The sequence below is a fragment of the Planococcus citri genome, chromosome 5 (genome assembly GCF_950023065.1).
Source record: "Planococcus citri chromosome 5, ihPlaCitr1.1, whole genome shotgun sequence".
NCBI lineage: Eukaryota > Metazoa > Arthropoda > Insecta > Hemiptera > Pseudococcidae > Planococcus > Planococcus citri.
The window spans coordinates 24,636,524-24,661,324 of record NC_088681.1 but is presented as its reverse complement, the minus strand read 5'-3'; the positions used below and the strand labels follow the sequence as shown (position 1 = coordinate 24,661,324).

Below are 24,801 nucleotides of genomic sequence, written 5' to 3'. Positions count from 1 at the left end.
TTTAATTTTTCAAACCTGCCGGGGGGGTACCGTACCCCCCAACCCCCCCCCCGCTTGCTACGCCCCTGGTAAGGACCTGTGGTTGAGACCAGGGCTGTAAGGTAATTTTTGTTGGTAAATTACGGCGGTATTTTACCGTATTTTACCAAAAGTTTATTACTGTATTTTACCATAATTTACCAAAAAGCCACATTGAACACTTTTTTTCCATCTCTCCTTCATAAATTTCCAAATTTCCATGGAAAGTTATGATTTGAAAGTTACCAAAAATTTTCCCCATAAATTTCCAAAAAATGTCCATGGAAAATTTTGAATAATCTCCAATAACACCTAAAGCAGATGAAAATTTACTTCGGAGGTAGGTCAGAAGTTCAGAACTTTGCAGTCAAACTACAAAAACTCTTCATATCCAAATTGGTAAAATACCATAAATACCCTAAAATGCCGTATTTTACCGCCGTATTTTACCAGCGAATAAATTACGGTAATTTAACAGCCCTGGTTGAGACAGACACTATTTAAATCAGTGGGTGTTTTCAGACCCAAGTAAGGACCTGGCAATGAGAAGACACTACATATTTAAGTCAGTGAGTGGTTGAGACGAACACAGTGGGAGTTTCAAATTTATTATTTCTAAAAATTAAAAAAAAACAACAAAACAAACAATCAGAATTTTCAATCAGTGGGTGTGTTCAGACCCAAGTAAGGACCTGTGGTTCAGACAGACACTATTCAAGTCAGTGCTGGGTAGTTTCAGACCAAATACGAGTATGTAGAATACCTTTCGAGAAATGAAAAGGATTTTATGATAATATTTTTACACAGAGTCAGTTTTTAAAAACTTGTTTTTTTTTTTAGTAGGTAACTAACGAACTCAGAAGATATTTTTAGCTGGAAAAAAATGTTAATCTAACTTCCTAAATATCCACACCAATTTTTCCATTTTTTTCTTCTAGTACATATAAAAATTATTTCTCATTTCATCATATAAACTTCTCAAAGCTGTATTGTCTTAGCTTGCTGCCGATGTAAGTCTCCGTGAACGATATTCGTGTTAAGGGAAACTTAACCATAACATCATTTATGGAAGTTGTGCTGCGCCTACTTTATAGCCGGATTTTCGGATAATGAAAAAATAATACGGGGTATGTTTAGAACGGTTTTATTTATGGATAAAATAAGGCAAGATTTAAAAAAAAAATCTTTACGCGAATCGATTACCCACGCTGACTTTTTTCGATGACATCAAACCGAGCAATTCGATTCGCAGCACGTGTATGAATGTGGTGAAAAAGAAAGAACTAACCTTTGTACGAGTTAAAAATTTAGGTATGTGCCTGCCTATACCCCATCTATACCAGGTATGAAATTTACTTTCATTTTGGTACTTTTTTACGAAGGTAGTTTTATAACATTTAAAACACTAGCCCAGCATCAGCAGCGTAAGCAAATGTTATTATACCACGTGAAATTTTAACGTTACCGTATAACAAAACTTCGACACACGTGCCACAGCTAATAAACTGCTCGACAAAAGAATACATACATAGGAAAGCCTCTAATACTCTGGAAAGAATTTTTTTTCAACTCATTTCGACGAACAACACATCAAAACTTTTGAACGACTCGGAGAGCTGATTTTGTAGCATAAAAACAGGTGAAAAAAATTAACACCTGCGGCGTTTCACAAGAGTTGCAAAATTCGTATAACCATAGACAGAGAGTAAAGATTAAACGTAAAGAGATTGGCAAATTATTATTAAAAAAATCCAACGATTGGTGCAGGGGAAAAAAGAATTAAAAATAACAGTTTTCATGTGCACGTGGATCGACGACGCCAGAGTTTATGAAACGGAGCGATTTTTTTTAATAATAGAAAAAAAGGGCCCCGTGTTAACGATTCGATAAATTTTTCATAATTTTTCACGTTTTTTTTTGCTCGTGCAACGTTTACCAGTTGATTCGAAAACGCGATGGTAATTAAAAGTATATTATTTTTCCTGACAACTTTATTGCTACACGTACGTTCCTATAGGTATATAAATTACTCGTTAAATGGATACGTTTTCGAGTAATACGTTGGTATAGAATTTCCCAAGCAAAGGGTGAAAAAGTCTTCATGTGGAAAAATACACTACGACGACGACAACGACGTATAGTGTATTCCACCTCATGCCTCTGGTGAAAAGTTGTGCAACGACGACGATGGCAAATAAGGTTGAAAATAAATTTCACGGTTTCTTTTTAGACAAATTCTCGTCGCAAAATTGAATAAAAAGAATACGACGAGAAAATAGGACATCAAAGATCGAATATATCTATATACGTAGGACGCTATATTCAATCGGGCTAAACGTATAGTACACACTCGTACCTACTCAGGGTGTGAAAAATGATATCATTTGTCTTATTGTGAAAATTGCACGTCACTAGAATTTAGCTTTAACATTTGTTGCTTATTTTTACAACTTAAATCGGATTTGCTACTTCTTATTCATTACTTGTTTGCATTCTGCCTCTCTCGTTTTGTTTCTATAAAGCTGACTCTGTCTCTGTCTCGCCCTTTGTCGACTCATACAGAGCGCACTGGATCCTAAAATAAACTCATTTGTTTCCTTTACACGCTCTCTGCGAGTCGTGTTCGCGGGCTCCTTCGTATAACTTATTCGGATTCTAATTATCAACTGTAAGAGAATTGTTTATATTGCGATGTTGCCGCCTCATTTGATGAGTTCGTTTCGAAGACTCTCCGCAAAATGTTAATAACAATTTTCTTCTTCGTTTTGAGCTTATATATCCTTGAACACTTATAATCCGAACATTTAGCATTTTTTAAGTGCTCTAAATTGTGCCCCAATTTTGTTTTAGTCGTTGATCGATTTTTAATTACTGTATACCTATTTGGGTCAATATCGTTACCTTAATGCCGAATCCGAGTATGTCCATCCAAAAAATGTACGATTTTACGCATCACTGATAAGGTTCGGATACACTCGGAAGGGTTCGTTGAGTTCGGATTGAACATCAGTTAGCTTCGTGCATCTTCTGCGGTGCACTTTTACTGCACAAAGATGCAAATTTTTCAATTCAGGGCATCCCAGAGTCTTATCAGTGACGCAAAAAGACGTTGTTTTTTTGGATGGACATACTCGGATTCGGCATTAAGGTAACGATATGCGCAAGTATCTCCTTTTACCCATTCAATTTCTCAAGTGTAGGTAGAGATATATGTAATCAGAGATATTTATCAACCTATTTTGATGCACCATAACGTGATTCATGAGATTATACTTTTAAAAATTTTCAAACAACAAGAAGAGAAAAAAACATTTATATTATGTAAAAAGATAAGAATTAATATCCTATTACGTTAGTTAGGTAGCTCTAGCTACGTAGGTACCTATTATATATTTTATACGAGTAATTTTTTTCATCAGATGAAAATCTACTTACCTATCTACTCGAGGAAATATTATGCATAGTTAAAATATTCATAATTTTTCAATTTTACATAATATCGTTATTTATTAAGTGGCGGAAATTTTTTTCAACCGCTGTTTATCTCGCTAATGGAGTATTTTTAACGGAAATTTATAATGACCGGAGTGCTATAGAAGTATATGGAGCAATTTACGATGTCAACGTGGCCTTATTTCTTTCATTATAGATTTTCTCGATAATATGCTTGGTGTTTTTGTATGTTTTTTTTTTCAATGAACTGAAGTCGCGTAAGATGAAAAAAATTGGAGTAGTTAGAATTGTGACATACTTTAACCTGAGCAACATCTGGAATTTCAGAACTTCTGTCACTATAGGATATGAGTAGGAGTGAGTGAAAATTTTACACTTTTCTGAAAACTGTCGTGACAAAACATTGCGATGAAATTCATTCAAGAAACGTGGCAGAAATTTTGAATATGGGATTGTTGCAAAAAAAAGTTCAAACTTGAAATTTGGCACTTCATTCAAAATCTAAAGTAAGTATGTAGACAGTTGGTGAGTAATTAGATTTATTTTGTATTCAATAGGAGAACTCTCGCCACACGAGATCATTCAAAGGTACTACATACGTAATATGTACCTACACTAAAAAAAGTACTTTTGTTCCCCTTTTCATGAAAAAAAAAAAAAAAAAAAAACGGATGCAGTAAAAACAACTTTTGTACAAATAGGTATTAGGTAAGTAGTTGTTTCTAAAAAAATTGTTTCCACATTCTTCAAAAAATAATAACAATTTCCATGCACCCTTCCTCTTTTCCATCAAGAATAAAACTGAAAATGATTCGAAAAAACAAAAATTTTCTCAGAAAAAATATAAAATCTCAAAATGCGAAATCTTAAAATCTAAAATCGCCAAATTCATAAATCTCCAAAACTGAAATCTCGAAGTCGAGAATCTCAAATTCTGAAGCCCCAATTCTGTAATCTCAAAATCCGAAATCCCAAAATCAGAAATCTTAAAATCTAAAATCTAGAAATCAGGAATCTCAAAATCAGAGATCTGAAATTCCGAAATCTCAAAATCTGAAATCTCAAAATGCTAAATCTCAAAATCTAAAATTAACAATCTAAAATATTAAAATTCGGAAATCTAAAAATCTGAAAACTCAACATCTGTAATCTCAAAATCCATAATCTCAAAATCTGAAATATCAAAATACCTACTTATGTAATCTCAAAATCTCCAATCTCAAAATTGAAAATCCCAAAATCAGAAAAATCAAAATCTGAAATGTCAACATCTGAAATCTTGAAATCAGAAATCTCAGTCTGAAACCCAAAAATCAGAAATCTCAAATTCTGAAATCTCAAAATCTGTAATCTCAAAACCCATGATCTCAAAATTGAAAATCCCAAAATCAGAAAACTCAAAATCTGAAATTTCCAAATCTGTAATCTCAAAATTAATAAAATCTCAAAACTGGAAATCTCAATATCTGAAATCTCAAAATCTGAAATCTCAACGTGTGAAATCTCAAAATGAAATCTTCAAAATGTAAAATCTTCAAACTTGAAATCTCCAAATTGTAATCTCAAAAAATAAATTCGTTTTAGTTCTGATGATTTTTTTGAATATTGAATAAATGTTTTTTTGTTTGGGATCAGTTCAGAATTTTCAAGAGCAGGTTTTATGATTCCGATTTTCAAGACTCATTTTCAACACCCTTGATTTTTAAGTACCTTTCTTTCAAGACCTTGAGACTGTGATTTCAAGACTCTGATTTTGAAACTATGATTTTAAAGACCCTGATTTCCAATCTGGTTTTTCAGGACCTGATTTTCAACACTTCAGAACTTTGATTTCATAATCCGGATTTCAAGATCCTGAGATCGTAATTTTAAAACTTTAATTTTGAGACTGATTTAAAGGCCCTGATTTTCAACTCAATGGTTATCAAAACACCATTTTCTAAAGCTCTAATTTTAAGACCTCAAGACTCGGATTTTATGAGATTTTTTACACCACTTCTCAAAACTACGAGTAGATGGGAGGGAGAACAATTGTTGAATTATGTCAGACTTTTAAAATATTTTCGAAAATAATTTTATGATTTTTTCAGATGTCTAAAAACAGAGCGAAAAATGTTGATCAACTTCCAATATTTGGAGTAAGCAGGTACATCTAATTTTACAATCTTTTATCCGATTTTAAGTAGGTACTTAATTGTGGAAAATTTAGATAAATTCTTGACAATTGTGTTAGAACTTTGAAAAGGTCAATAAATTGTCATTTCAGTTATGGTCAAAATGTAAGAAATCAGTGACTTTTTTCAAATTTTCAAAAGTCTCACTTTTTCAAGCATAAAATCAGTGTTTTGTGTTTCTCTAGTATTATTTACCTGCGTATTGATAGGTTTATGTAAAATGAAAACTAGTACGAAAAAAATCCAAGCGGTAAATACTTACACGGATAGGAATAATTTTTAAAGAAAATCTCGTATTGCTGATATCTTTCCTTAATCTAACATTACATCGAAAAGTGCTAGGAAGTGGCTTTTGTCGCTTCGCGAAGCATATAATGGATTACGCTTGTAGGATTTCATGTTGAAAACTGTTTTGCTTTTTTTTTTTTTTTACAGAATTTACAAAATGTTAGCGATTTGTTTGTAGCGTGTATAAGAGAACTATACATGTATCAAGGAGGTTGCACTAGTGAATGAGATTTTATACTTAATATTATGGAACGTATATTAGCGATGAAGGGAAAAGATTCTTATGTGTATTCGAGTATTGTTCGTTCTCGTACTCGTGGAAAAAATGCGGAAAATTTACGCCTATTGTTTGTATATTACGTACATACTTATAAAAGGTTAAAAACTGGTTCGTAATGTTGTAGAGAAACGTAACAACAGCATCAACAAACAACAATGTGAGGCTAATCTGGCGTAGAAAGTTATTCGTTCTAAGTAGGAGCATTTATAAGAGTTGAACAAATTTGCCTCCACCGCATTAAATTAGTTTTTGCATGAAATAAAGAGTTGTCTTTTCCCTACTGATTTGTTGTAATGTATTTTCCATTTGTACGTTAAACGATTTTCTATGTTACGTGCTCTTACGGTCGAGAGTGTAAACTCTTCTCGGGTGTTTTTAGGTAAATAATAAGAATGTTTACTCTTGATTGTTCGCCTGGCTGAATTAAACATCTTTTGTATTTTCTAAACGGTCTAAAAGGTCGTTATATCTTCTCGAAATAATTTTTATTACGTACAGTTTGACTACCTCTACCTACATAAAATCAATTTTGCCAAACAATTTATTCAAATTAACTTGTAAAATTTTCGGATCGCTTATAGAAATATTGTGGAAAAATGTAAGAATCTACATATTTTAAATGTGTTTTGTAGGTATTAGGTGAAAGATGAAAAATAAAACGAGTTTATGGGTTATGCACCGAGAAACGTAAACCTGCAGATAATGTAATTTTTCTTATTTTTAGTGTAGGTGGTATAGATTCGAACAAACGATAGGTAGGTATTATATCAAACTGTAAAACTAGTATGCCCGAATTATTAAAAAATTTCTCTCGCCATAAATAAAAAATTCTCAATTTATAAAGAGTTTGCCAAACGAAACGTGATGATGTATTCGTTTAAAATATCAACAAAAAGAAAATATATTGCCGCACTGCTCCAAGTATACCATACTCATATTCCGCAAACGTACATATACCATGTACAGTAGACTCCCGATTATCCGCCACTCGATTATCCGCCCTTCGGCTTATCCGACCCAATTTTGTCCGCCCTTCCCTACCGGATTATCCGACCTACTGAGGGCGGATGTATAAATTTTTGCATATTTTGGCTTTTTTTAGCGCATATTTCAGCATATTTTGCTCTTTTTACTCGTTTCAGTGCATATTTTTCTCACTCTTGCTAATTTTCTCAAATTTTTTCTAAAAAATAACGTTTTTTTCGTTTTTTTAGCTGGATTTTTTTTTTAAATTTCACCTGAGCGAAAATAATTTCCCTGAAAATGTTATATTGGATTATCCGCCATTTTCGTTATCCGCCATACCTTCAGCCCCAATTAGGGCGGATAATCGGGAGTCTACTGTATGTACATTCGAGTATAAGGAAATGTAAAATATAATGTCGAATTCGAAACCATCATCTATCCTTCGGGATCGACAGAACAGCGTTGTTCTTGGGTAGAATTTTGAAATCTTTTTAAAATAAATTGAATCGACGAGGCTTTACGTGTGTATGCGATAGAATTTGGAAAAATTCTTTTCATTTTATTTACTTGCTTGTATACTGTGTAGTTTATAGTGTAGCATTCGGTTTTGTTTGTCGAGAGGTTTATATGGTAATTGAATTATTTGCTGTAATTTAATTAAAACTGCTGGGTGAGAATTGAAAGCCATAAAGTGTGGCTAAAATTCGCGGCTTGGATAGTTTACATTTCTGGATACTAGAGTATGTGTACTGATTATTTCTTTTTTTGAACGATAAAATTTAAAAAGGAGAAACTAACTGTGTTCTGTGCACATTCTATTTCAAGCTGGATTGGTAGGTAAGGTAAGTAGGAAGGTACCTGATCATGCCAAAATATTTCACCACATTGAACAAAAATGCTGAAATCTTTGTGGTATACGAAAGAAGTTGGCGGCTGATCCGTGGAATTTTTCAATTTTTTTGCACTGTTTTCTAGTCAAAAAGCCCGAAATGAAATTTCAAACTGCTACCTATTGCTCTGAAACTAAAAGTGGTCTTAGGTAAATTTTTTCGCTAAAATATCGACATCGAGTAATGGTTCTTTTTTGTATTTTTTTTCAAACTTTTTAAAATAGTGAGTTAGGGTAAGAAATTAAAAAAAAAAAAAAAAAACAACATAATTTTCAAGGGTTTCGTTTTTGAGCGCATAAAATAAGGTAAACCCGGGTAAGATAGCCAGGTGGCCATTACTCGAATATGGGACTGCAAATCGCGCTGTAAAAAATATATTTTATTCCTCATAACAAAAGAACTTACCAGGCATACAAATTTTTTTCGGTATACTTCATTTGTGTCTGTTTGAGTGTTTGAGAAGTGTTAATAACATTTCAAGGCTGACTTTTTAGCAAAAGAAGAATTTCAGATTTTCATTTTGAAAAAAAAAACGTATTACGAAGTGATAAGTAAATATTCCACATATCATTCGAAACCTAGAACTCTCAGCTTCATTTTTATATAAAGCCATAGTCATTTTAAGACTTCACAGAGTCACCAGATTCAAAAATACATGACTGTGTCATTTGGCAAAGATGGCCAAGGGGAAGATGGCCATATGCTTTTCCTGTTAAATTCACGCTGAAAATGAATTAATTGATCTAGTAAGTACATGTCTCTGTGATCGTAATACATGTCTCTGTGTGATTTTACAGCTACTCGTATAAAAAGGTAAAATCCTATAAAAATAAGACAGATTATGATAAATGTTTGGAATCTGTATCCCATTTAGGGTAAAATGGCCACCTCGCTGTAAAACTGATTAAAATTGCAAATAAATTAACAAAATGCAAGTTTCTGAAGTTTTTATTAAATTTAAATATAGGTAATAAAAATCCTCGGAACTTGATTTTGTTGATTTATTTGCATTTTTTATCACTTTTTAATTTTTATGGGATGACCATCTTTCCAAGGTACTTTTTTGAGAACCCAAAAATCAACCTTTTTAATATATACTTTTTTTTTACATGAACAAGTTCACCAAACCACTTTTCAATAAATGGTAGTTGTAGAGGGATAACTAAGGTACATTAAAAAAAAAAGTAGAATCGGCCAATTTCTATTGACCCCAAGGGGGTGGTTTTCCCAAAACATGGCCATCTTGGACTGGTTTACCTTAAGTATAGAAAGTATCCAATACTTGGCGGAATTCAGACTTTTTTGGTGGTTTATTTCCATTCCCTCTCCATTATAATATTAATTTTCTGTTCAACATTAGACAAAGAACTATTACTATTTTGAATAAACAAATTAAAATAGTGATGTCCTTCGATTTTGCTGAAACTTCTTTCGCAATGTCTACCCACCCAATAAGTAAGAAACCCGCAATCAGTTTGGTCCCAGCCCCCTCAGGGAGCCAGTCGTGGGGGGGGGTCAATTATTTTCACAATGTCTCAAGGTACTCAACTTCAGCAGCGCATCCCTCCAAAGCAACGACACTTTAATCAAAATTGGTTTCATGGTTCAAAAGGGCATTGCATTTTAAACTTTTCAAGTATTTTGAACCGCGGAATAAGTCTACTAAATGCTACCTACAAAATACTTGCAAAGAAACGAGTGAGAAGAATTAAGAGCCATGCCAAGCCAATAATAGGGAATGCCAAAATGGATTTTGAAAAGGAAGATTGTGCATAGATGGAGTATACGCAACACACCTGCTGATGGAGAAGAGACAAGAGTATAACCTAAAAACCCACATGTGCTTTGTTGATCTGAAGAAGGCGTATGGGCGAGTCAAAAGGAAGAGTTCTGTTGTTTGAAATCCTGAGAAAAATCGAAGTGAACGAACAAATAGTACGCTTAATTGAAGAAATATGCACAAATAATGTAATAAGAGCGCCGACCGTATATAATGGACAAATATTTCAACGTAAAAAAAATGGCTGAAGTTGAAGCCGACTTTTTGGATGCAGAATCCAGGAAACCTTCTGCTCATGCGTCAAACATGATGCTTATGGCGCTGGTGGAGAGAGAGATGGTCCACTGGTTGAACAATTGAACCATCTCTCTCTCCACCAGCGCCATAAGCATCATGTTTGACGCATGAGCAGAAGGTTTCCTGGATTCTGCATCTAAAAAGTCGGCTTCACATACGCCGATTTGAAATATTTGCCCATTACATATGGTTGACTAATAAGAGTAAGATCTGGAAACATTCAGACCGGGTACTCACATAGATGGCGCTAGTAAGCAGATGGAGCTTTTCTTATCAGTGTTTACAAAAGCATTAATTTTAAGAGTTAAAACTGAAAAAATAATTTGATGTACTTTATTTTTACGATTATTATTGCATATCAATTGAAGAGCTCTATTCCAAAGTGGGTTAAGTCATTTTTTCCTCCAAAAAATGCGTTTAAAGTTTTTGATGCTGAAATTTGTTCTGTTTCCAAAAGTCGGTGCACCTTTCCTTTCTTTGGACATGGAACAATTACTTACTTGTAGAAAAATTTACTTTGAAAAATTGATGACTTGACCCACTTTTGAAATAAAAATCTCTGTAAAACGTGCCTTTTTTCTAAATGACTTAACCGGCCACTTTGGAATAGAGCTCTTCAATTACAACTGAATCATATTTTCATTTTTAACTCGTACAAACAACGTTTTGGTAAAATACAATTGATAAGAAAAGCCTGGTGTGACAAAGCTAGAACAATAGGCACACTAGCGCTCTCATCATGAGTGCCCGGTCCGAATGTTGGAAGCAAAGAAGATAGGAAGAGAAATAAGACAGGGATGCCCAATGTTGTGTAGCCTGTTCAACATCTACTTCGACAACATGATTAAAGAATGGCTAAAAACCAAGCCAAAAGGGCTAGACATCAATGACACCCACATTAATACCTGGCTATTTGCTGATGATCAGGTGCAGGTCTTTGCTAACTATGAAGATGACTTGCAGAGAGTGATGTATATGTACGAGAATCTTCAGAAAGTAGCAGATAAATATGGAATGAAAATCTCATCATCAAAAAAAAAAAACAAAGGTAATGGCCTTTGAGGGGAAAGATCCAATACACAGTAAAATTGTTGTAAATGGACTACCAATAGAATAAGTCAGAAGCTTCAAGTATTGCGGGTGTGAACTATCATAATTATGAAGGAGAGGTCGATGCACAACTTAAGATCAACAAATTCCTGAGAGTAAGCAGGGCGATAAACTGAGACATCCCTCTAAGAAAAGTCGACGCCAAAACTCTAATAAGAATGAACAATACACTGGCAAGACCAATGCTGCTGTGTGGAATTTTTTTGGTCCAATTGACATGGAATGACCCAGGTATTTATGAACACTAAAGACATAGATCTCAAGAGAAAAAAGTCGACAAATCTCGACCAAATTCAGCGAAGACCTTCATTTTGAATTTGAAGATGATACAGAAAAAATGTAAACTTCCAAAGTGTCCATAAAAAGAGATGAGTCATCAAAAAAAGGGAATTTTTAAAAATCGTCGTTTTTTCGCTCTGAACCCTACCTAATTTTTTTGGAAAGAATGGGAAATTTCCAAAAAGGCAGTATTTGAGATTTTGCGTAGACCTGCGGGGTGTTATAAACTAAAATTGCAATTGCTCAGAAACTACCCAAATCCCAATAATATTGAACGAAACGAATACAAATCTATTCCCTCCTCCACAACGATTCTCATAGGTATTCTTATCTAATTTTTATATAGGTACAACTTTTGTTCGAGATAGCTGAGTTTTGTTCAAATCGAAGAGTGAAAGTTTAAGAAGTTCCCTCGGTAAGCGAATCATTCAACAGCTGGAATAAAAAAGCCGATGCCAATAACATGCCTGGATCAGTTCTCTACTTCACTCTTGATGGCAGTGGGACACCTTGTATATGCGAACATATCACCATTAACCGAGCATACGTGGCTGTGTAGGTAGATAGATTAAACCTATATGAAATTTTAACGACGAATGAGAAGAATTCGGAGCTTTAAAATTATGCAAAGTGTAAACTTGAGAAAACGTCTGGTAATATACTGGTAGATTTTAGCATCGAGGTAATAGTTGCTAAAATAGCTTCATCTTTTTGGTTTCTCGACGCTGGCTTGTCACCATCGTCGTATAAAAGCTAGCTAACTCGGTCTACTTATTTAGTATCGTAAAGAGAACGAGTTATTCAATATTTCATGCGATACTGGGGCTTGTTAATTTGCTCGTACGTAATGTACACATACCATATACACACAGTTTATACAGTTTACTTGAGTAGTGAATTTTTAAAAATTACGCGTGTATTTTAGAGTACAGAGAGAGAGAGAGAAAGAAGACCACGATATGGGTATGGGACGTATAACGCGATACACGGTGCCCGTTAAATGTTTATAAATTGCGGTCTGCATCAAATACAACCGTATTAATATTCATAATTTCAGCTGCGATACGTAGGTACACTGCAGAGACGGCGGTCGCGCGGTAATAAGTGATAATTTCAGCCGAATTTCCATTATATCAAAGGTAATTACAAAATTCATTACCGCTAGGTAAATATTTCATCGAACGTGGTTACATAAAATGGAAAATAGGCGTTTTTCGAAAGTACCCTAGGGAGGAAACATTCCGAATTTGGTGTAATATGTTTTCTTCTTTTTTTTTTTACCTCTCGTCATCGCATAAAATACCCACTCGGTGTTTACATACCCCACTCTTTCACTCTTCAGGTCCTCTTTCGAGTATCCCGTTGAAGGGATGAAATCGAAATAGACGAAATTCAACCGTATTTGGGCTATTTTTCCAGATTGTAGGTAGACATAGTTTTCTTTCCTCATTTTATAGCTGTCAAATTGTACACAGACCTATTCTTATTAGCACGTATTTAGGCGTATAAATTAACGCAAACATGTAAATTAGATGTATCATTTAGGTTTGAATTCGTTTTTACAAAAGGTTTGTTTATTCGATGAGAGCGAAATGGGTAAATTGAAAGTACACCTCGAGCCGGGTTTGTTTGCTTAGGTGTAAAATGTGCACAGTTGAATCGATAAACGAAAAAGAATAAATTAAGAATTTAGTTTAAAGATGTTTAATTCGAGACGTTTGAAAACATCATCGTTTAAATTGCCTTTGCAAAATACCAGTACTACGCGTTGTATTGAAAATTTCTTTCAAAAAGCTCCGTTTTGAATATCGTCCAATTCCTCAAGTTGATTTGTATAACAACTCCTTAATGATGATAAGACCTATACTTATTGAAGTTTAATTTGCCTCGACTTTTGCTGTCTTTTTTGCTACATTACCTTGTTCAAGTAATGAGTTCTTCCTAATAAGAAAAACATGATTTTTTTTTTTTAATTTGAAATAGCCAAACAGTGGATCGTACACTCGCGTATTTTTCTTTTCCAGAAGCTTTTGGTACATTTTAATGCATCTTAACTCGACCAAAAGAAAAAAATGATGATTAATAACGAAATATTTTTACAAAAATATACAGATAACGAATGATTCCACGAACCAGGAAAAATGGCAGTGGCACATGCAAACAGCTAGAATATTCTGTGCCAAAATTTGACTTAAATCTGCCATAAAAAAAGATTGAAAAATTAGAATGCTCGACAATATCGGCCAAGAAATTCCTGTCGCGTAATAATTGCACCATCCAGAGACTCAAACGCCAGTAAAAAAAAATTAAAGTATATTTCTTGCCGAACTAAAGACATGAATTTTTCCACATAAAAACTTGATAACTGTTTACGAGCAGTTTTACTAAATTTCCAGTCGGACGAAAGTTGTGAGAGATTTTTTTTCAGCAAATTAATTCTCTAGGTTTATTGTTACAGTTATAGATTTTTTATTTCATACACGAAGAATATCATTTTGAGGAAATACCTAGAATATCTGAATGTTTTGAATTCGTTTTAGGTACATAAAAATATATCGTTTGTCATTTTTCGTGGTCGATTTTTCATCTTTCTCTTGAGATCTTTTTTCTGTTATACCTGTATTTTGAAGGGAAATTTGTTACATTATTTCACCTCCGGCTGAAGTACAAGTTAATGAAGATGTTTAATTGCGTGAGATGTTTATTTTTGGCCTCGAACGAGAGTCGAGATGAATAATTAACTAAATTCATGTTTTAGTTTGAAATTTATGTGTCTAATGGATAGGTACATATTTTATGCTAGTTTAACATAATTATACGTGAGTAAACGAGTACTATCTCAAATACGAGTGAGTATGTTATAATAAGTGAGCCAAATCAGTTATGTTAATCTGCACTCCTGACTCGGATTTTAAGAATTATTATTGTGGCTAATGATCTAAAATTCCACTGGTGAATTTTTTGACCAGTTATCTACCTATTGCTTATTCCATAAAAATGTCAAAAGTAATTTTTTGTTCAAAATTTCAATGCATTCAGATTTTTGATTGTACCCTTTGGGGAGGTTCTGGGTGCCGTGGATGAGGTCCAATTAAAAATCTGACGTCATATTTGCGTTTAGCGTCACCCAAAACATACTATTTCATGTGTCGCACGAACAAAACACTTTTTTGAACTTTTGCGCCATTTGGGGAAGTGCTGGGGGCCACGGATGGGGTGCAATCAAAAATCTGACGTCATATTCGTGTTCAACGTCATCAAAAACATACAATTCGATATATCACATGCCCCGAATTTTTTTTGAAAGTTTTGCCCAAATTTGGGGGAGAGGATGCTCCCTCTACGTTGAAAGATTCCATCTCGAAAATTAAATATTTCGAAAGAGCATCTAAAGGTACATCTATGGAAATTTTTTCAGAATTTTAAATGGTAGCTCCCACTTATAGCACCATTTTGAAATGCTTGAAAAGTTCAAAATGCAATGCCATTTTGAACTGCGAAATCAGTTTTGATCCAAGTATCATAGTTTTGGATGCACGCGCTGCTGAAGTTGAGTACCTCGAGACAATGTGAAAATAATTGAGGCCCCTCCACTCCCCTTACCTCTGAGGGGGCTGAGACCAAACTGATTGCGCGTTTCTTACTTGTTGGGTGAGTTCTACTCGTAGACATTGTAAAAAAAAGTTTGAGCGAAATCGAAAGTCATGACTCAAAAACGTTGGTCAAATTCAGGTGGAATGACCCATTTTCAATTTTTTTTTTTTTTTGCAAATTCTGCAATTCCTGATATTACTACGAAGCGTTATCCATTTTAAAATTATTTTCAACAATTCTCAAGTGATTTTTGAAATGTATTTTCCAACGACTGGAATTGTAGGCACAAAATGTAGGGAAGTCGACATACATATGACTCATGATTCTGAATTTCTCGTTCAAATTTCACTTCAGAAAGCGTGGAAATAATTTTCACAATGAAATTTCTCAATATTTAAATTAATATTGAACCACGAAAGGAGGGATGGGGTGTGAAACGTATAATATCATGTTTTCATTCTTTGACCATGGCCATCTGTCTTTATCCTCCTGATGAAGCGTTTGATTTACAGCGTGCGTGTCGAAGAAGTTGCCTATACCGCATTTGCTGAACATTTCATTGAACGTGTTAATAAAGTTGCATACTCAGTTTGCCGTAAATACGTATTGCTCCTCTATTAAGCAAAACAATACTAACAAGGGAACCTCTTGAGGTGTCACACTCCGATTTGAACGGGACCGTGATTTTTGGAAAAAGCATAGTCTAAAACCCACGAAACCAAATTTTCAGCTGCCCAAGTTCATTATTCGATTTTTGACGAATTTTCGAAAATTAAAAATTGACTGTTTTTGGCGATTTATGCTTTTTTTTTAAAGTACGTACTTGATCAATAAAAATGGTCAAAATAAGTCCCAAAACTAATATTAATTACCCAAATCCAAATTTTACCATTTCTAGCTATTCTGGAGCCTCCAGCGCGATTTTTCAATTTCTCCAGAATTTTGAATTTGCTCCAGAAGGCGTGAATATGAAGTTGGGCAGCTGAAAATCGAGTTGTGTATTACACTCGACCTGTTTAACAAGTTTATCCACATTTGAGCCGATTTTGAGAGTGACACCTCAAAAGTGGCTTTTTGACCAGCTTTTTTCAAAACTACAAAAACAAAAAAATCAAAAGCTTCCCGTTTGTGAGGAAATTTTTAAAATTTGTGCGAATCGCTGTATTTCTTCAAGAACTAACCCCCGGAGCACAAATTCTACCATTTCCAGCCGTTTTGGAGCGAGAGTGACACCTTAAAAACCACTTTTGAGGTGCCACTCTCAAAATCGGCTCAAATGTGGATAAACTCGTTAAACAGGTCGAGTGTACATAATACCTACACAACTCGATTTTTAGCTGCCCAACTTCATATTCACGCCTTCTGGAGCAAATTCAAAATTCTGGAGAAATTGAAAAATCGCGTTGGAGGCTCCAGAATAGCTGGAAATGGTAAAATTTGGATTTGGGTAATTTTATTTTGATCATTTTTACTGCTCAAGTACGTACTTTTAAAAAAAAGCATAAATCGCCAAAAGCAGTAAATTTTGAATTTTCAAAAATTTGCCAAAAATCGAAAAATGAACTTGAGCAGCTGAAAATTTGGTTTTGGGGGTTTTAGACTATGCCCTCTTCAAAAATCGTGGTCACGTTCAAATCGGAGTGTGACACCTCAAGAGGTTCCCTTGTAAGTACAAATAAGTAAGTATAGCAACCTAAAATCCTGCATATGTACTCGTATACTTAATTCTGATTCTTCAATTTTAGTCAATTTTTTACGAGATTCAGCTATAAGTACGGATTCTTAGTCGCCTGTTGAAAGTTTTTCGAAAGACACCAACTTTAAATAATTCTTCGAAAATCCCACAATTCATTCGAAAAAAATAACCATTTTTGACAACGAGAAGAAGTCTTAGCTATCTTTACTTATCCTGTAATCATTCGCAAAAGCCTAAATATGTACTGAATACATATTTCACACGATTAACTAGATAATTGAACCGTAATACCGGCAAGGAAGTGAAACGTAGCAAAGGTTTTTAGGGGTACAAGCTCGCTCGTATCTAGAGCAGTAAACGTGTAGGTACTTCTCAATACTAAAGTACCTACTGATCATAATTCGCGACACATTCTAGACGCACGACGACGGTCATTTAGTGTGCATGTGCTGTTATCTCTTTGTGTCGCTGAACTGTGTAATGATTACAGCGAGCGAGGAGCGAATTCCGCTCCATAAACGCGTTATCGTTGGCGTACTAGGTTGCGCAAATATTAATTAACAAACTTTATTATGTACGAAATACGCATTTGAAAATTCACCAACCTGTATATAGGTGTTCCCAAATCTTCGCGGTACCATAAAACCAGCACGATGTTATCTTCTTCGCGATGAACACCTTCGGCGACGGAAATGTCACAAGGTAACCTTACGCTTTCCCCGAGCACTCCGCTAATTTGACTCACAGGAACTGGAAAATTTAAAATAGCATTAAAAACTGTACAGTAGGTAGTATAGCGAAACGAGTAGCTTCTAATTAAGTAGGTAAAAATTAATCAAAGGATTACGCCATGTCCACGACGACGACGATGTGGTTGGTGATGTTGGGCTATGGTCTATGGAGTTATAAAGGTAGGTAGGTGGATAGATAGGTATAGTACGACGACTACACGAGTACAAAGAGTGAAACTTATGGGTAAATATATGTGTATTGTAATTTTATACTGAACAAGAGCAGGGTGCTTTCAAGTTAATGAAATTTTCTCGCAGTTTAATTACGGTTATAATGTTTTAAACTCATCACATTGCATAAGTAACCGTTGCCTTTAGCATTCATATTTCATTAACAAGTTTACTCGAACGTTGCAATACTTTTACACAATGTAAATTAGCCCTTGGAAGTAGCTAGGTAAGATAGGTAAGTGCAGGTATACTGTAGTAGTCCTTTTGATTTTTTTTCTTGCCTTTTATGACCTCATTCCCTGTGTATTTTTTTTATGTGAACGTAGTGAACCTTGGATCAACTCTCTGAGTGCTACATAATTATAGTGAATAGAACAAACTTGCTTTCTTTTTCAATTTCAAAAACATGAATAATTATTGTAGGGTCATTGTACGTCAATTTGACCAAGGCGTGATAAGGAGAGGGGGAGGGTCGCAACTTTTTTGAAATTTTTCCTGTGGAAAGACCTTCCGAAGGGATGAAAAATGGCGCAAATCACAGCCCCCTAGCCCATTTTTAAAGGCTGCTAGGGGGTTCGAAAGTTTTCAGTGAACTTGAAACATCATCCATTTCAGCAGTGGATCACTCAATAACCGTGATATCTACCAAAATGGATTTTTTCCATTAGTTAGGGGTTTTTAAAGGCTTTTTGGTGATATAAAAATCAGTGTTGCTAATTTTTTTCGTATGAAAAATTAGCTCGAAAAGTTTCAAAATGTAGTTTTTACATCGTTCTGACTCTCAAAAATTTGGGGGAAAAAAATATTAGAGACAACGTACTTTTCATGCTGAAAAACATCATTAAAAAATTAGGATGACATTATTTTGTAAAGTCGATTTTAAAAAATTAAAAGTTCGCGAAAAAATGTGAGTTTTTGTTTTAAAACATGAAAAAAAGTTTTGATTGGTGAAGTTGGCCCAATTGACCCATATTTTTACTTATCCATTGGAAAAGTCGGAAACCCCCTTTCACTCAATGAAATGAACTCATCACAAAAAAATCAAAATTCTGGTTTAATTTTTAATTAAATCAAGAGCTTCTCCTTTTAATAGAGTTGACAAATAGCTGTGTTTTCTCTCAGGCGGAATCTTAGTATTGTTGTGGATGTTCTTCACATAGACATTTCAAAAATTTAGCCAATCTTTATCATTGCCGTCAAATTCTGGTATACTGAGCTTAGGTAATTTTAAATCTTGAAGATGGTCATGCTTTTTCTGAATTAGCAAATTTCTTATGTGTATGTATTTTGATATTCTGCATTGAAGTTGGATCAAGTAAGTATTTTCAATGCTATCATCTTCACCGGCGCGTGCTAATAAATTTCTGGCGACCTCATCGAATTTGATTTTCAAGTTGTGTATGTCGCACAGTTCTGCATTGATGATTTCTGGTATTGGTATAACTGAACCAATGTCAAGCTTTCGAAGATCGCTGAGTAAGACGTTCAATACGTTTCTATTATTTATATTTGTTGAAGTCGAGGTCCAGGTCGAGGTCGAAGTCGAGGAGCTACTTGTACCATTGTCATTTGTCAAAATGTCATCACCGAGAAAAACGTCGTCATTGTTGTGTATAGACACTGCACCTTGGGGAAGACATAAAACTAGCAGCCATTTTGTCTGAATTTCATGTGTCATGCAAATTTCTCCCCCTGGGTGATCTTGGCTGCGCTGTTGTCAAATTCTTGAACAAAATACAGCGCAACCAAGAGCACCAAGTGAGGCTGCGCTGTTGTCGAATTCTTGAACAAAATACAGCACAACCAAGAGCACCAAGTGAGAGAAATTGAAACTACAGAAAATATCACTACCATCCCTTTTCCCCGTCGCCTGCAGATTGAAGTACAGAGCAGCCAAAAGCACCCAGAGGGAGATATTGGCATGGCACAAGATTTTACTACCGTCCCTTTTCCCCATTGCCTGCAGTTTTATGTCTTCCCGTTCCCGGAGGGCCCAGGTGCAGTGTCTATATTGTTGTCATTAGCAGGTTCGTACATTGCAACTGATTTTTATCCGGCCCAAAGGACCATGAAAATAGTGATAACTTTGTGGACTGTATGCTATGTTTTATTCTATACAGAGTAACTACCTAATGCGTCTATATACAAATACATCATTTTATAAAATTGCTTAGAAATAGGTAAATATGTATAACATGTATATCACATCTTAACCACTGAGTGAATTGAAAAAATAAACGAACTTTAATTTTTTTGCTGTGAGTGTAATTCTGTAATTTTTATTATTTTTTGAATGAAATACGTCAGAAAGAGGTCAAAATAAGACAACTAAATAAATTTACACTTTTTTTGATGTTTAGAATTGAAAATTGATTTTTTTTTATTTTGATTTTTTGTGATGAGTATCAAATCTGACAAAATTTAGAAAATATGTATTGCTCAATTTCAACAAAATGAATTGAAATTCAGTAAAATGGGTTAAAATGTAGAAAAATTACCAAAAATTTAGCAAAGTTGGTCAAAATTTAGCTAATGGTCAATGATTGAGCAAAATTGATCAGAAATTTGGTAAAATTGGTAAAAAAAAATTGAGCAAACTGTATTAAAATATAATGACGTGGGTCGAAAATTGAAAAAAAAATACAATCAAATTCAGCCAAATTGTTCAAAAATTTAGTAAAATTAGACAAAACAATTCAGCAAAATTAGTCAAAATTTAACGAAATGTGTCAAGTTTAAGCAAGCAAAATTTGCCAAATTGAAAAAAATGTCTCAAAATTGGTTTCTGTGCCAGATTAAAGTCCATATTTTAATGTGGTTTTTTTTTTCAAAAACTCAGAAATTTTAAATAGATAAGACAGCTTTGTTTTTAAACTGCAGACAGATTTGTGGATTTTTCAAGGTAAAATTGCGAGAAGAAAAATAAAAGAGTTTTCTCAAATGGAAAAACTTCAAAATCATAAAAAAATTTTCCACCTTCGCTAAGTATTTTTTTTTTTCATGTTTGAGATTAATTTTTCACAACATGATTTAATTTTTTAAAAATTAAGGAGAGAACTGAAGTGAAAATGACTTAAAAAAAATAAAGACCACCCCAAGGTACATCAGGTTGTCTCTGCATATAACTTGGCTACTGGTCGATTTACCAAACGTATAAATTTCTCTTGTGAGATCCAGACGATAGAATGCATACGAGAAGCGAGAAAAACAAGGACTTGCCACCTCCACAGGAGCCATAAATTGACCGAAACCTGTACTCCTAATGGAGACCCAAACAGAATAAACAACTTACAAAGGAAACTAAATCTAAATTCAATATACATTTTTTACTTAAGTTCGGGGAATTGAAACGAAGTTAAAAATAGAGCCGCAAACAAACCCATGTTCGTTTTCGAGTAAAACGCGCAAACTTGTAAGAGTTACCGTTCTTCGGTTCGATTTGAGATTTTCACAAAGCAAATGTTGTGGTTAGTGTATCTTTTTTTCTAGCAGTGTTTTCTTTGCCACAACTACAACTACCGTACCTCTGCTCTGCTCGTCCAACTTGTTCTATTCTTTAAGTTTTCGTTAAACTAAAAAGTCGCTATGAATTCTCGTGAGAAATACGTTGCGGTAATTTTAGATTTATTTGCACTGAATTTTACTCGTTGAAGGGCTCTCTCTCTCTCTCGCTGTGTCTCTTTCTTCACCTACCTACCTTCTGTGTTTCTTTTTTCTTGTTGTTGTTGTAGTTGTAATTTTGATTTTCTTAAATTCGCAGTCGAGTCGCCTTGATACCACCAGACGATGTAAAAATTTAGTTTAAATTCTCGGTAGTCGTTATTTCTTCTTTTTTTCTCGCTGTTGTAGAGCCTTGTTTTGATTTTATATATATTTTCGTCGTACTGTGGATGTCGTCGCGAGCCGAGGCCTCGAAATGCGTTGAAAATATGAACGACGACGCCGAAGTAATTATTGAATTTCAAACACGTCCTGGAACCCTTTGGTATATCTTTTCACTCTTACGAAATAAAATTAATTAATGAATATATTATACGAAAATATGGCCCCGACCCTAACAACAATCCGGCTAAAGTTTCATTTTAATCCTCGCATTGACCCGGTTTTATAAACAAGCCAACTTTTCTCCTCCATAAAGATGTTCTTCTCGTGTACTCTCTTACGCATATGTACCTCTACCTAAACATAATAATTTTGTTGGTCCAAAATTTCACCAACCCTGCCGGAAACAACGGTACAATTCAGTCTCCTGGATGGGTTATTCGAAGATTACTCGCTGATTATTTAACATGGGGAGAAAATAGGATTGAAAAATAATAATAATATTTTTCGAAAAAGGCACACGAAACATCTCCGGGTGAATTTTTTTCTACTCGAACGCTCGCGTGTAAATAAACAGCGAAAACTTTGCGAAAACCAATCGAACGGAAGAGTAACTTAAAAATTGCGTTAATTTATGCTCGTTTTCTTTACATAACGAGAATTTTCGCCATTCGAGCTCTATAATGTAAAATAAGTACACAGCGGAATTCGAGAGCATACAGCTAAACGCTTCTGTCGAGAAATATATGGCAACGGAAATGCTTTTTTAGTGTCTTCGTGGAAGGTTCTCTCTCTCTCACTCTCTCACTCTTCATTCTAACAAACACATCATTTTTTTGTTGTAGCCCCTTTTGACATAGATGTATCTAATTTTTCATAATGCCTATTTGTATTATTCTTGTTCTCTCGTACAGACATATTTTCAGCGCTATCGTATATATCAACGATAAACGAGACGCTTTTTATTTTTAATAAAATCGCGCATAGTGTATTTTTTCCACCCTTTGTCCTGGTTACAGCGGAAAAGATTTGAATCATTTTTACTCCTGGATGCTCTGCTATGCTTTACGCCATTGTACTACGTTATTCATTGATGACATATACTTGCTCTTAACACATGAGACGAGCACTTTGATGTTGCGAAGAAACTGTTGGTGTGAGGTTCCGGTCTTTCACTCGAAACAATATACGGTGTGTGATACGAATCGGATAATGATTCTTTTGGTTGCTACGGAGGTCTATCTAGACAAGTGTTACCTCTCCTCCAGAGGAAGACTGATTTCTTATTATTGATTTTTTTTTTCACATTGTGAGAGTTTAAAATTTTGGATAAATAGGTACCTACCACTTTACTGTTTTGTTCTTCTAAAAGATCCAAGATCTTGAATTAAAAAAAAATATATAGGACTACTTTGTCCTGAACGATTTTCATATACGAATGTACTTGCTGAGCCCATATTGGATGTTTGTTGGCAGATGTTGAGTAATTGCTTGGTAGCACAGCAACTCAAACTCAAACTATTCACACCACAGTTGATTACTTTTCCAGCCTCATACATATTGAACGAATCAAGTAAAAAGTATTTGGCGTGGATTTTTCAGAGCTAAAGAGCTCTCCGAAAGAGGCTCCAGAACAACGCAAGCCCATTACTAATCAATTCGAAAGGTCCAAAATAGTGTTACCTCAATTTAATCAAATTTTGAATTTTTTCATGAACAATAGGACAAAATTTGAATTTATGATAATTACCCAAAAATCAAAAGACGAAATTTGTTAATAGATGCACAAATTGTTTAGCTGGTTGAGATATCTCCCCTATCATTACCTTCTCAATCCCCCCCCCCCATTGAAAAATGAGCTTCTTGAGTGACGGGGGAAGGGGGTCATTCAAGAAATCAAATCCAAAAATGAAAATGTAAATATTTTGACCTCGGCGACCTCAAACTGCTGGCTTGACGCTATAAAATGAATTTTTGAAATTACCCAATTTTTTTGAAAATTGGAGGCCAGGGAGAGGTGAGGGAGGAGGATTATGTTCCAAAAAATAAGTTGATTGTGCTGAAGAGAACTGTGTGATAGTGAAGACAGATAGATCAGATTAAAAAAGTAATGATTTTTACAATTTTACAAAATTTTTGGGGCATCTGAGCCTCTTTTCAAATTGCTTCCTATGAAGTAAACATTATTTCTGGAGGGATGGGGTTGACTTATATGCTGTAAAGAGGAATTTAGCCCTATGCGCTTATTACCTCATACATTGGTCCATCTTCCACCCTACTTCAAGGAAGTGAACCTTTACCTAGTGCTAGGACACATAGGCACTGGCAATTTACCGCCTTGATACATACTCTGCAGTAAATTAATATCATACTTGTAAATAAAGACACAAATAAATAAATGGTATTACTCAGGCGATTATAAAGTAGGTACTGGCTTTATTGATTAAGCACTTACGATATCTTTACAATCTTTTCTTTAAGTTATGTAATACCAAAGTATATACAATTTAGATAAATAGGAATGAATACTAGGTATTCAAGATAATGTGCAAATGCACCACCCAGGGAACAAATAGGACAGATTCATTACCCATGACTCTACTTAGAGCTTTTCAATAAGGATGATAGTACATGTAACACCCAAGCCACCTTGAACCTTGGGTATTTGAATCCCAATTATATTAACACAACAGATCACAAATGAATAGTTCATGTTACGTAAATATAATGTCCATAAAGACAAGGCTCCACACCTTGACTTGTCTTATCTTCTCAGATAGGAAGCCTGACTTAGACCTATCTTGGTGAATGGCAGAAATACCCATGCTACGCATGGTGAGTCTGTGGATGACTGAAGTGTGGCTCGGAGCTCTCACAACACGTTTGTCAAGAGAGAACTAATCCATCAGCTGGTGCTTTTATGTAACTAAACCACCAGAATGCGCTTTTACATACCTAACTAATATGAGAAGCAGCTGAATACAGAACAATTTTCTCTCACCTAAGTGATAGAAAATGCGACAATTCCTCCCTTTACAATGCATTCTCTAGTTTTAGGTCAAAATATGTAGCCACTTGATGGCAAAATATCCACAAAAAATGACCATAATACTGATTTTTAAAGTTTGGGAAGCATGTGTAGTATATCCCCTCTCCTGGTCCATCTCAAGACTCTCATAACTCCAAACATGA

At 34.6% G+C, this 24,801-nt stretch overlaps 1 protein-coding gene across 1 annotated transcript in view; it reads right to left on the bottom strand.

The window, feature by feature from the left end:
- LOC135849364 (nephrin-like) overlaps positions 1-24,801 on the bottom strand; it is a 380,313-nt gene that overhangs the window by 174,495 nt on the left and 181,017 nt on the right. The window contains exon 2 of the mRNA XM_065369755.1: positions 17,431-17,575. Coding sequence (XP_065225827.1) covers positions 17,431-17,575 — 145 coding nt within the window. The remainder of the gene's footprint in view (positions 1-17,430; positions 17,576-24,801) is intronic.